The sequence below is a fragment of the Mesoplodon densirostris genome, chromosome 9 (assembly GCF_025265405.1).
Source record: "Mesoplodon densirostris isolate mMesDen1 chromosome 9, mMesDen1 primary haplotype, whole genome shotgun sequence".
In the NCBI taxonomy this organism is placed as follows: domain Eukaryota; kingdom Metazoa; phylum Chordata; class Mammalia; order Artiodactyla; family Ziphiidae; genus Mesoplodon; species Mesoplodon densirostris.
In genome coordinates this window covers 106726070-106739009 of record NC_082669.1, presented here as the reverse complement: position 1 = coordinate 106739009, position 12940 = coordinate 106726070, and the positions used below count along the sequence as shown (strand labels likewise).

The following is a 12940-nucleotide window of genomic DNA, read 5'->3' as shown; positions in this document are numbered from 1 at the left end:
GAAACTTTATTTTCAAAACTGTAATTCTTGTTTCCCCTTTACTTCCATTTTTCTTGGTTACTGTTAGGTACAAAGAACTCACTGAGCAGCAGCTCCCGGGTGCACTTCCCCCTGAATGTACCCCCAACATAGACGGACCAAACGCCAAGTCTGTTCAGAGGGAACAGAGCTTGCACTCGTTTCACACGCTGTTCTGTAGGCGCTGCTTTAAATACGACTGCTTCCTACATCGTAAGTGCAGGTCTTGGACGTTCTCACGTTCTGTCTGTGTTGTGGAATTATGTGTGAAAGCAACTTGGGAAGCGTCATTTATTACCACTAGAATTTGTCATGTAATCTTGCAGTTACGACTGAAAAATACGTTAGGATCATAGTAGTGTTAATTGTGTAATTTGTTGCTTAAGGGTTGCTCTGAAGTCTTTTGCACACGTTAAGCTGGCACTGCCGTCTCCCACTAACTTGGGATACAGATCAGTGATTTTTCCATAAATGCTAACCGAACAATTGTTTTATAATAAAACACTGTGAACTAGCTGATGGCCCAGAGCAACACTGCCAATACTGATGAGTAACTTGTTGAATAAGAAGTTGGCTAAAAAGGTGTTTATATATATTCTTGTCTGTTTAGTGCCGAGTCTGTTTTTTTTGGTGTGGGGGGGCATCCTCTGAATACATTGCTTTTAAAAACACCTGCATTTGAATACAGGTAAAGCATGACATGTTCTTAATGAGATTTACATATGGTACATATGACATTACTTTCTTTTTCTGACATTGCTGGGGAATGAAGTTTCTTAGTAAAATTTCCAGGTAACTGGAACTTAAGTACAATTTAGGAAGTACCAGCTACTTTTGAGGCATGTTTTTTGAAAGTATATTTCATACCTCCTGGTTCCTAAGCAGAGTTTACTTAATGTAGGTTAGCTTTTTCCACATTAGAGTTTTGTGTGACCGTCTGTGGCATAACACCTTTGTCTCTGTGCTAAATGGGTTCATGTTGCTTTGCCCTCTTAGAGTTCCTGTGCTCACCTTTTACAATTTTTTCCCTCATTTTCCAGTGGTACCTCTTAATGTTAATTAGCCTGCCTAAGCAGCTACATCTTGCCTTACTTTGAGTTTTTGCTCTATCTACTTAATGTTTGCTGCAGCACATAATTCGTTACGTGATGTGTATCTAGGTCTGGAAATGGTCGTGTGTGTTTGTGTGTGTGTGTGTGTGTGTGTGAAGTATTAGTGGTTTAGTTATCTTAACTTAGAAAAACTTGAAGTAGACTTTCTGAATTATCATTGTATCTCCTTGCAGCTGTTGTCCGTGCTCCTAATCTAGTTTAAATTGATGACTTGGTAGTTGTAATAATCTGTAGAAGCCAGCCATTTGTTACTCCAGACATTGTAGGATTACTTACTTGGGCTTAGCAGCATTGTCTTTACACAGGCCTTGAAGTAGTTGTTTTGAACTGCATTTAATTCCCCTTTACACATGATCATTTTATAAGATAATGTCCAGTTCTTCAGAATACTGTAAACTGCATTCAGATATCACTATAGCAAAAAAGCTGGTGGGAGCTCTTTCATTGGAGTCCATGCAATGGTCCCTCCAATTTGTTGTTTATAGATGTAGCATTTGATGGACCTTTTTGTACACATGAGCCAAGGCAGGAGGATACTACTTGTAAACATCATTATGAGAGTTACTTTATTGTGCTGTTCCAGTCTGAGTCCTGCTCGTCGTCTCATTATTCATGCCGGGGAGACGAGAAGAGTGCTGTGCTTAATTAATGAAGCTGGTTCTCTGGGACTGACCGGTGGGCTGCTCACTGCAGCGCGTGGGAGACGCAGGTCCAGCACTGCTGTGCCCACCCTTCCCTCTTGTTCCACTAGAGCCAGGCTCTTCATAGTGTAGCCCTAACATATTCTACAGGCATTTAATTGCTTTACACTGACTTTGACAAAATATCACACACTCTATATTTTTCTTAGGTAAAAGAAGTCATTAAATACATTATTAAACATACCTGTTAAATATAGTATTTTGTGCTTTTTGTTGTCTAATGGGAATAATATAAACTGTCATGAGGATTAAATTTATTACTACGTGCAAAATACTTAAAATAGCACTTGGCATGTGTTTAGCTATTGTTATTTTTAAAATCATCATTCACATGACTTACATTTCAAAAAAGCATTAAAAGGCATCCAGCGAAATCCCCCACCCCTCCTGTCCGCATCCTCACTCCCCTGTAGGTAAACCACTTCTGCTGTTAGTTCTTCTGTGTCTTTCTGTAGTTTCTTCTGGCAAATACAAATACATTGTCTCTTTTCCCAACCACCCTATTCAAATGGTGCCATACTCTCCAGGCTTTTTCCCTGTTGGACTTAATATTGTAGATATTATTCCTGTCTGGACAGCTGCATAGTCTTCTGCTGTAGGAGGCCCTATAACTTACTGAACCCGTCCCCCAAAGGTCAACATTTATGGTAATGGCGCCACAGTGAGTAACCTTGCGTGGTGGACCTGTACGTCTTTTCCCACAAGTGCAGGTTAACCTGGTCCACTCTGTGTAGAGAGTGCCAAACTACCTGCCATAGGGGATCTGCCAATTTAAAGAGCTACCAGCAAAGTAAGAGTGCCTGTTTCCCAGAGCCCAGCCAATAGAGTGTGTTAAAAAACAAACTTTGATTTTGATTGAATTAGTAAAATGTTTTTTAGCATAATATAATTTGCATTTTTTCTGTATGATTAAGAGATTTGTATTTTCTCTGAACTATTTTTTTTTTTTTTTTTTTTTTTTGTGGTATGCGGGCCTCTCACTGTTGTGGCCTCTCCCGTTGCGGAGCACAGGCTCCGGACGCGCAGGCTCAGCGGCCATGGCTCACGGGCCCGGCCGCTCCGCGGCATGTGGGATCTTCCCGGACCGGGGCATGAACCCGTGTCCCCTGCATCGGCAGGCGGACCCCCAACCACTGCACCACCAGGGAAGCCCCTTAACATCTTTATTGGAGTATAGTTGCTTTACAATGGTGTGTTAGTTTCTGCTTTAAAACAAAGTGAATCAGTTATACATATACATATGTTCCCATATATCTCCTTCCTTCCACGCCATCTATTGACAAGTACCTCTGGGGCTGCCCTGAGCCACTGCCTTCCTCCCTGTCACCACAGGTGCTGGGGTCTGTTTCTGGTCTTTGGGTTCCGTTCCTTGAGTCTGTCTGTCCAGGGGGCTTTATTCAGAGATCTCCTGGCCATTCTTGTTTTTCTATATACATTTTAGAACCAGTTTGTCTAATTAAAAAAAAAAAAAAGTCTAGGGGCTTCCCTGGTGGCACAGTGGTTGAGAGTCCGCCTCCTGATGCAGGGGACGTGGGTTCGTGCCCCAGTCTGGGAAGATCCCACGTGCCGCAGAGCGGCTAGGCCCGTGAGCCATGGCCATTGAGCCTGTGCGTCCGGAGCCTGTGCTCCACAACGGGAGAGGCCACAACAGTGAGAGAGGCCTGTGTACTGCAAAAAAAAAAAAAAAGTCTAGGTGGTATGTTTATTGGGATCTCATTAAATTTATAAATTATCTAAGGGGAAATTGACAATTTAAAATAAGGGTATGTCTAACTATGTGGTAAGTCTCCTTTTGTCCTTTAAAATAAGCTTTCTGATTTTCTTCCTGTATTTCTTGTATTTACATTCTTTGGTAAGATGATTTCTAGGCATTAAATGTGTTGGGCTTTTCCCCTTGTATCATGTATATTTCATACCCTGCTACTTTACTGTGCTTTCCTTGTTTGTGATAGTTTCTGCATAGATTCTTTTGAGTTTTCCAGCTGTAATTATCTATAGTTATGAATGGTTTTGTTTTCTTTCCAATCTTTGTAACTTTACTTTCTCCTGTCTAACTGTATCTTCAGTGCATGTTAAGTAATAGTGGTGCTAGGAGATACATTTCCTACTGCTCCTGGATCAGTTTTGGGAAATTACCCGTTTCATTCCGATTTTGAAGTTTATTTGTATTAATTTGATCTGCATGTTCTAATAATTCTTTTAATTTCTTTTATTTCTTTGATTGTTCTTCTGTGTTTCATTCTTTTTTTTCTTGATGAGATTAAGAAGTGGTTTATATATTTTATTTAGAAAATCTGTTTTGTATATTTTTCCCTCAGAGAATCAGCTACTGTATTAGTTTTTTCTGTTTGTGAATCTGATGTTTGTGTCATTTTCATTCTTTCCTCTTTTTTTGGATGTATGTATTTAACACAGTGAGTTGTCTCTAGAGCACTGTTTCAACTTTTAGGTTCTGATATTTGGTATTATTACTACTTTTTTAAAGGAATTTGAGGGAATGTTTTGTATTTCCTTTAACTCATTGTTTAAGGGAGACTTTTTAAAACTTCATTGTGAAAGAGGGCTTTTTTGGATGTTAACTGTTTTTATTATTTCTGTGCTGGCAGCCTCACTGATGTTGGGCCTCACTTGTTATTTAGATGTTAGGGGTGTCTGCCATTTTTATCTCTAAAGATGATGTTCTTTTTTTAAAAAAATAGACTTATTTATTTATTTTTGGCTGCGTTTGGTCTTCGTTGCTTCACGCAGGCTTTCTCTAGTTGTGGCGAGTGGGGGCTACTCTTCCTTGTGGTGTGCGGGCTTCTCATTGCTGTGGCTTCTCTTGTTGTGGAGCACGGGCTCTAGACACGTGGGCTTCAGTAGTTGTGGCACGTGGGCTTAGTAGTTGTGGCTCACGGGCTCCAGAGCGTAGGCTCAGTAGTTGTGGGGCATGGGCTTAGTTGCTCCCCAGCATGTGGGATCTTCCCAGAACAGGGCTCAAACCCGTGTCTCCTGCATTGGCAGGCGGATTCTTAACCACTGTGCCACCAAGGAAGTCCCGGAAGATATTCTGATGGCAGGGGATTGGCAGTTCATCTGGGCCAGAAGCGTGATATCTGATCATGGATCTTTTCTATTAGAGGGACTTTAATCTCCAATACAGGCCTAGAGCATAGCTAGAATTGTATATTATAATTTATAAGTCTTTTACCTTTGCTTGAAAACCTTTAGATAAGATATTGCACCAAAATTCTTTAAGTTGCTTTTGAAATTAAAGAAAAAAAAAAGCCCTTAATATCCATGTTCTTTTCTTTTTGTGAAACTTTTAAGTATCTTGCTTTAATTTTCCATCTGATAATTTTCCTGATCAGGGAATTTTATATAATCTTCTCTCCAACCCGCCCATATTATACTTCGTTTGAAATATATTTTAATAATGTATTTCAAATACTAGTATTTTAAAATGTCTATTTGAAAAGATTATTTTCAGTATTCTGGAAGTCTAAAATAGTTAAGACTCTTAGAGGAAAACATAGGCAGAACATTCTATGACATAAATCACAGCAAGATCCTTTTTGACCCACCTCCTAGAGAAATGGAAATAAAAACAAAATAAACAAATGGGACCTAATGAAACTTCAAAGCTTTTGCACAGCAAAGGAAACCATAAACAAGACCAAAAGACAACCCTCAGAATGGGAGAAAATATTTGCAAATGAAGCAACTGACAAAGGATTAATCTCCAAAATTTACAAGCAGCTCATGTAGCTCAATATCAAAAAAACAAACAACCCAATCCAAAAATGGGCAGAAGACCTAAATAGACATTTCTCCAAAGAAGATATACAGATTACCAACAGACACATGAAAGAATGCTCAGCATCATTAATCATTAGAGAAATGCAAATCAAAAGTACAATGAGATATCATCTCACACCAGTCAGAATGGCCATCATCAGAAAATCTAGAAACAATAAATGCTGGAGAGGGTGTGGAGAAAAGGGAACGCTCTTGCACTGTTGGTGGGAATGTAAATTGATACAGCCACTATGGTGAACAGTATGGAGGTGCCTTAAAAAACTAAAAATAGAACTACCATACGACCCAGAAATCCCACAACTGGGCATATACCCTGAGAAAAACATAATTCAAAAAGAGACATGTACCACAGTGTTCATTGCAGCTCTATTTACAATAGCCAGGACATGGAAGCAACCTAAGTGTCCATCGACAGATGAATGGATAAAGAAGATGTGGCACATATATACAATGGAATATTACTCAGCCATAAAAGGAAACGAAACTGAGTTATTTGTAGTGAGGTGAATGGACCTAGAGTCTGTCATACAGAGTGAAGTAAGAAAGAGAAAAACAAATACCATATGCTAACACATGTATATGGAATCTAAGAAAAAAAAATAAAGTCATGAAGAACCTAGGGGCAAGACAGGAATAAAGACACAGACCTACTAGAGAATGGACTTGAGGACACGGGGAGGGGGAAAGGAAGGCTGGGACAAAGTGAGAGAGTGGCATGGACATTATACACTACCAAATACAAAATAGATAACTAGTGGGAAGCTGCTGCATAGCACAGGGAGATCAGCTTGGTGCTTTGTGACCACCTAGAGGGGTGGGAGGGAGGGAGACGCAAGAGGGAGGAGATACGGGAACATATGTATAACTGATTCACTTTGTTATAAAGCAGAAACTGACACACCATTGTAAAGCATTTATACTCCAATAAAGATGTTAAAAAATAGTCAAAACATTTCTAGAAGAGGGAATTCTTTATATACTTAGTTTTCCTAAAGAATTGAAGTTGGAAATTCTGCTGAAGGAAATCTAGTTGTAATAATAGTTCTCTCTCTTTAGCTAAATGCAATGTGAGATGAAGAATGGTATTTTAAAATTTTAAGTACTTTTATTAGCATGCTAATTTTTCCTTTATGGCCTGAATTTGTTCTTACCTTGGAGACTGTATAATTGTGGCTTATGATGCTGATACTGTTACCTAGTCCTGACTTAGAGGCTTCTTCTGTCTCACGACCAGCAGAGGCTGCTGTCCTCATTTGTGTATGTGTGTGTGTACAGATACATGTGTGTCTTCTTCAGTGAATTGGGGCAAAAATATCAATCTCTAACTATAGTACGTACTAGAGGAGACATCCAAACTAAAAACAAGTTTCACCTAAAACGTGTCAGTCAGGATGTGCCTCTGGCTCATGACGATTTTGTTTCTGGATGGATGTAATTCCTTCTGTTTATGTGACCTTAATCTTCTAGTGCTCACTCTTTGTATTTTAGGGCTCTTCACCTGTGCAAAATGTAATTCAGTGCTAAATAAGTCATATCGTATCAGGCTGTTGTTCTGGGAAAAACCAACTCACATACTTGAAACAGAATCTGAGCCTTGAATTTCTATTTTAAAAACATAACTTTTTCTTCCTTCCCTCATCACTGTCTTCATTTCCCATTTAAGTTCTACGGATAGAAGTATGGGTTTTTTTTTTTTTTGCGGTACGCGGGCCTCTCACTGCTGGGGCCTCTCCCGTTGCGGAGCACAGGCTCCGGACGCGCAGGCTCAGTGGCCATGGCTCACGGGCCCAGCCGCTCTGCGGCATGTGGGATCCTCCTGGACCGGGGCACGAACCCGTGTCCCCTGCATCGGCAGGCGGACTCTCAACCACTGCGCCACCAGGGAAGACCGAAGTATGGCTTTTTACAAATATTTTTTAAATGATTTATTTCATGAATCTGTCACTTGTTTTTATCCAGATTAATCTTCATCTTGTGTAATTCTGAATAGGACATTTCTAGTATTTGCCTTTATACACTGTAAGCAAGCGTCCCCGAGTTGTCTGAAGTTCGCACTGCTGTGCTTTCATACTTTGTTAGTATACCAGTGTGCTGGAGTTTGAATTTTTCTGTTCTATTATTTGGGAGTCTTAGGTTTCCAACACTCTATCTTTCTGAAACCGGTTTTATGTGACCATATTGTAGTTTCCTGCAGAAAGGGTGCCGACTGTGCAGGCTCCCCCTGGGTTCTTGAATTGTGTGTGATTCAAAGAAATTGACTTGTAGTATTCCCAGGCTGTCCTCATTATCTTTTAAAACTGGTTTTTAACAATTGGTGTCCCATTCTTCTCCCCCATTTGACAAGCTGATTGCTGACCTTTCTTTGGAAATCGATAAATTGTAGATGTCAGAATTCTTTTGTAAAAAGAGGAAGTCTGATTTCTATGTAGAGGATACATCAGTTGTTTCTATGGAGACATTAAAGACTCAAATAAATGTTTATAATTAGAGCTCAGGTGTTCTGGGGGAGACCTGAGGAGAATACATTGTGGAAAATCAATAAGAGCTTGAAGGAAAGTTCTGTAATGTAAACATTATTAGCAAAATGTAATGTAGTAATTGACTTTCTCCTTTGGAACTGGAGACATGAAAAAGTAATGTTATGTTTATGTGTAAAAGTAATGTTAGTTGTGTTTGGATATTTTATGTTTATTTCGCAGCTTTTCATGCGACACCCAACACTTACAAGCGGAAGAACACGGAGACGGCTCTGGACAACAAGCCTTGCGGCCCCCAGTGTTACCAACACTTGGTAAGCGTGCGCAGCGGGGCTCCAGAGGGAATTGGAGAAGTCTTAATTTTGAACTTCGGTGAGGTCTGTAAAGTCAGAGGTAACCTCACTGTTCCCATACTTTCATTGGCCATATGATAGCAGAGGTTTCTCAGTCACATTTCTTGGTAGTGCTTACGTACTGCACATTCTAGTCTTTCGTTATCTCGTGTTATTCTTTATCTCTGTTAGTCTTTTCAGCAGCGTATGGAGGTCTTTAGGATCCAGGCCTCCTGTACCTCCACAGAGCTTATGAGAATGGGAAGCACAGAGGACCCTTTTAAACCCCAGAAGTGCAGTAGTTTCTGAGCCTTGCCCAGAGCCATAGCCCTTCTTTGAGTTGTAGACCCACTGTAGTTGAGCTATATTATATATAGGTCCTGGAGAGGTTTTGTATGTTTTTTTTTTTTTTTAATGATGGAGAAAAGGTAAGGGTTTAGGAAAATATGAGGTAGAAAAGTTGTTTTTTACGGGTACTATCTTATTTTTACCATTTCCCCTCTTTGAACCAAGCCACTCCTACCTAGGAACTAAATGGGTATATATTGCCTGTTGGATTTTGGACAGAAGATTCATTGAATGGCACCTGCAGAAGGTATCCTATTTTTAAGCAATTTGGTTTTTGTAGAATGAAGTATAAAACTGTTGGCTGCTCTCAGACTTCTCCCTTCTATTGCCACTAAAAATGGAATTCTTGAGCACTGTTTTATAATATTCCTTACAAGGCAGAATTTTATTTGGCTCATCTAAAATGTGTCTGTGGTATTTCTATAATCCATGCCCTTCCCGTTGTTGTATACTTTCCGAGACTGGATTGTTACACCTGGTAATGCAGAATATAACCCTCACCGCCTTGTTCGTCGAGTTTCTTTCATGTCTTCCTGGGACTGTGCATCCCTCACAGGGAAAAAAAAAATGGGATGTTTTACTTGTAAGGCAGAAAGTGACAGAACGGAATATGTGTACATGTTTTGTTTTTTTCTTGTATACTTTAAATATTACCTTAGAAAGGGACGTGTTGGCTTAAGAAACCCTGAAATAGGAAGGTGTGACTTTAGATGCACATTAGATGTGTGATTCCTCTTAAAATTCACTTTTAACTAGACTGTTACCTAAAGTATATTTGTATTTTAACTCATAATCAGTTAATATAGAGCCGTCTTGCCTGATTTTATGCTGCTCTGGCACTGTACGGAAGCCATATTTATCTTTTGCAAATCTTCAAACCCTCAAAAGCAGATAGAAAACAGTTGTATGTAGATGTGCAACTGTTTGTGAAAGCCAGTGATACATTTGACTAACGTGCTAACGCCATCCTTTTTTTTCCTCCTCCGCCAAAATGAGCTGCAGAACTTTACCCTGATGTCTGCACTTTTCCCCCTTCGTAGGAGGGCGCGAAGGAGTTTGCTGCTGCCCTCACTGCCGAGCGGATAAAGACGCCCCCGAAGCGCCCAGGCGGCCGCAGGAGAGGGCGGCTCCCCAACAACAGCAGCAGGCCCGGCACCCCCACCACCAACGTGCTCGAGTCGAAGGACACGGACAGTGACAGGGAGGCGGGGACCGAGACCGGAGGGGAGGGCAACGACAAGGAGGAGGAGGAGAAGAAGGACGAGACCTCCAGCTCCTCGGGTGAGACGCGCCTGGTAACGGGCTCTTCCTGCCGGTCGCAGGGTTCATGCTGTCAAGGTTCGGGTTGTGTTACTTCCCTCAGTTGGTTAGTTATAGACGCGGTAAGAAACCCAGGGGCAGAGCTGTGTGGCTGTGACTCTTCCTGCTCTCTTCGGGCCCACACCCAGCCCTCGCCTGTGGTGTTGATCTGTCTGGGTTACTTGCAAGTTGACGATCCAGTTTATTTTCACTCTTTGGGTCACTTTCCTTTTTCCAGCTTTCACAAGGGCATGATGAAATTCTCATCATTCAGCTGAATATTCTTGACGCTCTGTGGGTAGTTTTGGTTAGGAGAGAGGATTAGAACCACTGACTAATGTGTTACGGATTGTCTTTTCAGCCCTACGATTATTACACCATAAATAAGAGTAGGGCAACCCCGTTTGCTTTCAGTTTAGAAGGCTGAGTTAAAGGGAGCCCGCTCTCATGGCTTCCATGGGGGAAAAGCTTACTGATATTTCCTTCCCTTTCCCTTTCCTTCCTCCCATTGCTATTTCTTGACCATTGCTTAACTTTGGTTTCGTAGAAGCGAATTCTCGGTGTCAAACACCAATAAAGATGAAGCCCAACGCCGAGCCCCCCGAGAACGTGGAGTGGAGTGGCGCTGAGGCCTCCATGTTCAGGGTCCTCATCGGCACGTACTATGACAATTTCTGTGCCATCGCCAGATTGATTGGGACCAAAACATGTCGACAGGTAAGCGTGGCTGATAAAAACACTGTCAGCTTCAAACGGAGAAATATGTGGTCACTGTCCAAACATACGAACATTCATGAAAAGTTTTTTTTCACTGAGAGGGAACTGAAAGGAAATTACTCATTCAACTTTAGATGTTTCAGGTTAGGTGGCAATGGGTTCTATCTTATTTGTTCATTTGTTTTTTGGCCATGCTGCACGGCACGTGGCATCTTAGTTCCCCAAACAGGGATCGAACCTGTGTCCCTTGCAGTGTAAGTGCAGAGTCCTAGCCACTGGACCGCCAGGGAATTGTGGCAACGGGTTTTAAAAACCAGGAACAATTTAGATTTAGCCTCATGACTCTCAATAAGAGTGTAATCGCAGCAGCGTCACAGGACAGACAGTTTCTGGTGGGAATGAGCAGGAGACTGGTTTGCTTAAATAGACGGTCCTCACGGCCCTGTGACCTTGCCTCTTGTCAGGTGTATGAGTTTCGAGTCAAAGAATCCAGTGTCATAGCGCCGGCCCCCGCCGAGGACGTTGACACCCCTCCCAGGAAGAAGAAGAGGAAACACCGGTGAGTCTGCCGCGTGACGGGGATGCCACTGCGGGCGGGGTGCTCATGAGGGCAGTGGCGGCTGCACTCCGTCGATTAGGAAGGAGCCTTAAGTGGCCTCAGAAACAGACCTGTGGGGTCTCGTTTCCGTGGGCATTTGTTGGCATTTTTCTGTAAGAGCACAGTGGCGGTCAGGAGATTTGGTGTGTTGAGTCCTAAAAATTTTATGATTACTATGCCACATTTTGGTTACGAAGAACTACTGAGTAGCTTCTGCAGTGAAGGCTGCATAGACCCTTACTTGGCATTCGTGTGTGGATCTTGGGAGGCTGTGAGCTCCGGGCCGGTTTTCACTCTGGGAGCCTGAGTTTTCCAAGCCCACCCTGCCATCGGCCTGGGTGAGCCAGTGACGGGGGCAGTGAAGGTGTCAGGCTGACTCGGATGCGTGGGGGCTGGATGGACTACTTGCTGTAACCACCACCCGCTCCTTTTTTTCTTTTTAGGGAGAAACATAGTTGGGTGTTGGGTAAGGGAACATCTAAATTATGCTTCAAAAATTGTCTACAGCTTAATTTAGGCTTTAGTAGATGCTTCTGCATTTTTTGCTTGGATTATTTCTGACCATATAGCTCAGTTGAAATGATGCAAGATTCCAGGAATTAGAGCAGGTATGCTGTGTCAGTATCATCCACACTAGAATAAACCTGCCCCAGGTGGCCGGGCTGGCTCTCTGAGGCCACAGCCCTTAAGCTGTTCCCACGCTGCTCCACACCTGCGCCAGGTGTGAGCTGGGGGGCGTGTGACTCCTCTTTCACAGTTACTTGGATTAAGAGCCCCGCTGCATTCATGGCACAGGCTGACCCGTTTAAGTTGCGTTTGTTGACATGTGACTGACTGTGCGCCCCAGGGTCATGAGGGTGATGTTTTCTTTCTTTGTGTTTTGCAGGTTGTGGGCTGCACACTGCAGAAAGATACAGCTGAAGAAGGGTTGGCATCTTTCCGTTCAGCTTCATTAGTAGCTCAGGGTTTACTTCTCGTGTCTTAGAATAGTAATTGGATTAGAGTTTGGGATATTCTGATATAACCGACTTTGGTGCACTGAAGTGCATTAAATGGAGGCCGTCTGTAGATTAATTTCCAGTCGGTTAGAGGAGAACGACTCTGGGAACCTGACTGCGGTGTGTAACAGTGCCCCGGGGATCCCGAGCTCTTGGCGGGTGGGGCTAATTTCTGCGGACCTCTTGTAAGCAGTGTGTGTGATGTTGCGGACACGGAAAGACAACCCGCTAAGCTCGGAGGGCCACGGGGAAAGCGTGTGCTTGTCGGGCGTGTGCTCCCCTCACCGCTCTCTGGACTGACGTGGTGCCGTTGTCTCTGTGCAGACGGCTCCTCCAACCATGTTTACAACTACCAGCCCTGTGACCACCCGCGGCAGCCTTGCGACAGCTCGTGCCCTTGTGTGATAGCACAGAATTTTTGTGAAAAGTTTTGTCAATGTAGTTCAGAGTGTAAGTATTTGTTGTCTTGATGTGATTACATGAGAATTCAATAGGCTGTTGGTCAGCAATTTAAAACTAACCTCAGTCGGCACAAGCACACG

At 42.5% G+C, this 12940-nt stretch overlaps 1 protein-coding gene and 1 non-coding gene across 6 annotated transcripts in view; one reads left to right on the top strand and one right to left on the bottom strand.

The window, feature by feature from the left end:
- Nucleotides 1-12940, top strand: part of EZH2 (enhancer of zeste 2 polycomb repressive complex 2 subunit) — a 62453-nt gene that overhangs the window by 43490 nt on the left and 6023 nt on the right. For 3 of the 5 annotated variants that reach the window (XM_060107816.1, XM_060107813.1, XM_060107812.1), the window contains 7 exons: nucleotides 68-231; nucleotides 8329-8420; nucleotides 9827-10067; nucleotides 10633-10802; nucleotides 11267-11361; nucleotides 12287-12327; nucleotides 12723-12848. In XM_060107816.1, coding sequence (XP_059963799.1) covers nucleotides 68-231; nucleotides 8329-8420; nucleotides 9827-10067; nucleotides 10633-10802; nucleotides 11267-11361; nucleotides 12287-12327; nucleotides 12723-12848 — 929 coding nt within the window. The remainder of the gene's footprint in view (nucleotides 1-67; nucleotides 232-8328; nucleotides 8421-9826; nucleotides 10068-10632; nucleotides 10803-11266; nucleotides 11362-12286; nucleotides 12328-12722; nucleotides 12849-12940) is intronic. The other 2 variants (XM_060107815.1, XM_060107814.1) reach the window with 1 other exon arrangement.
- Nucleotides 11020-11092, bottom strand: TRNAV-UAC (transfer RNA valine (anticodon UAC)). Its single transcript has one exon. It is a non-coding gene; the product is annotated as a tRNA-Val (tRNA).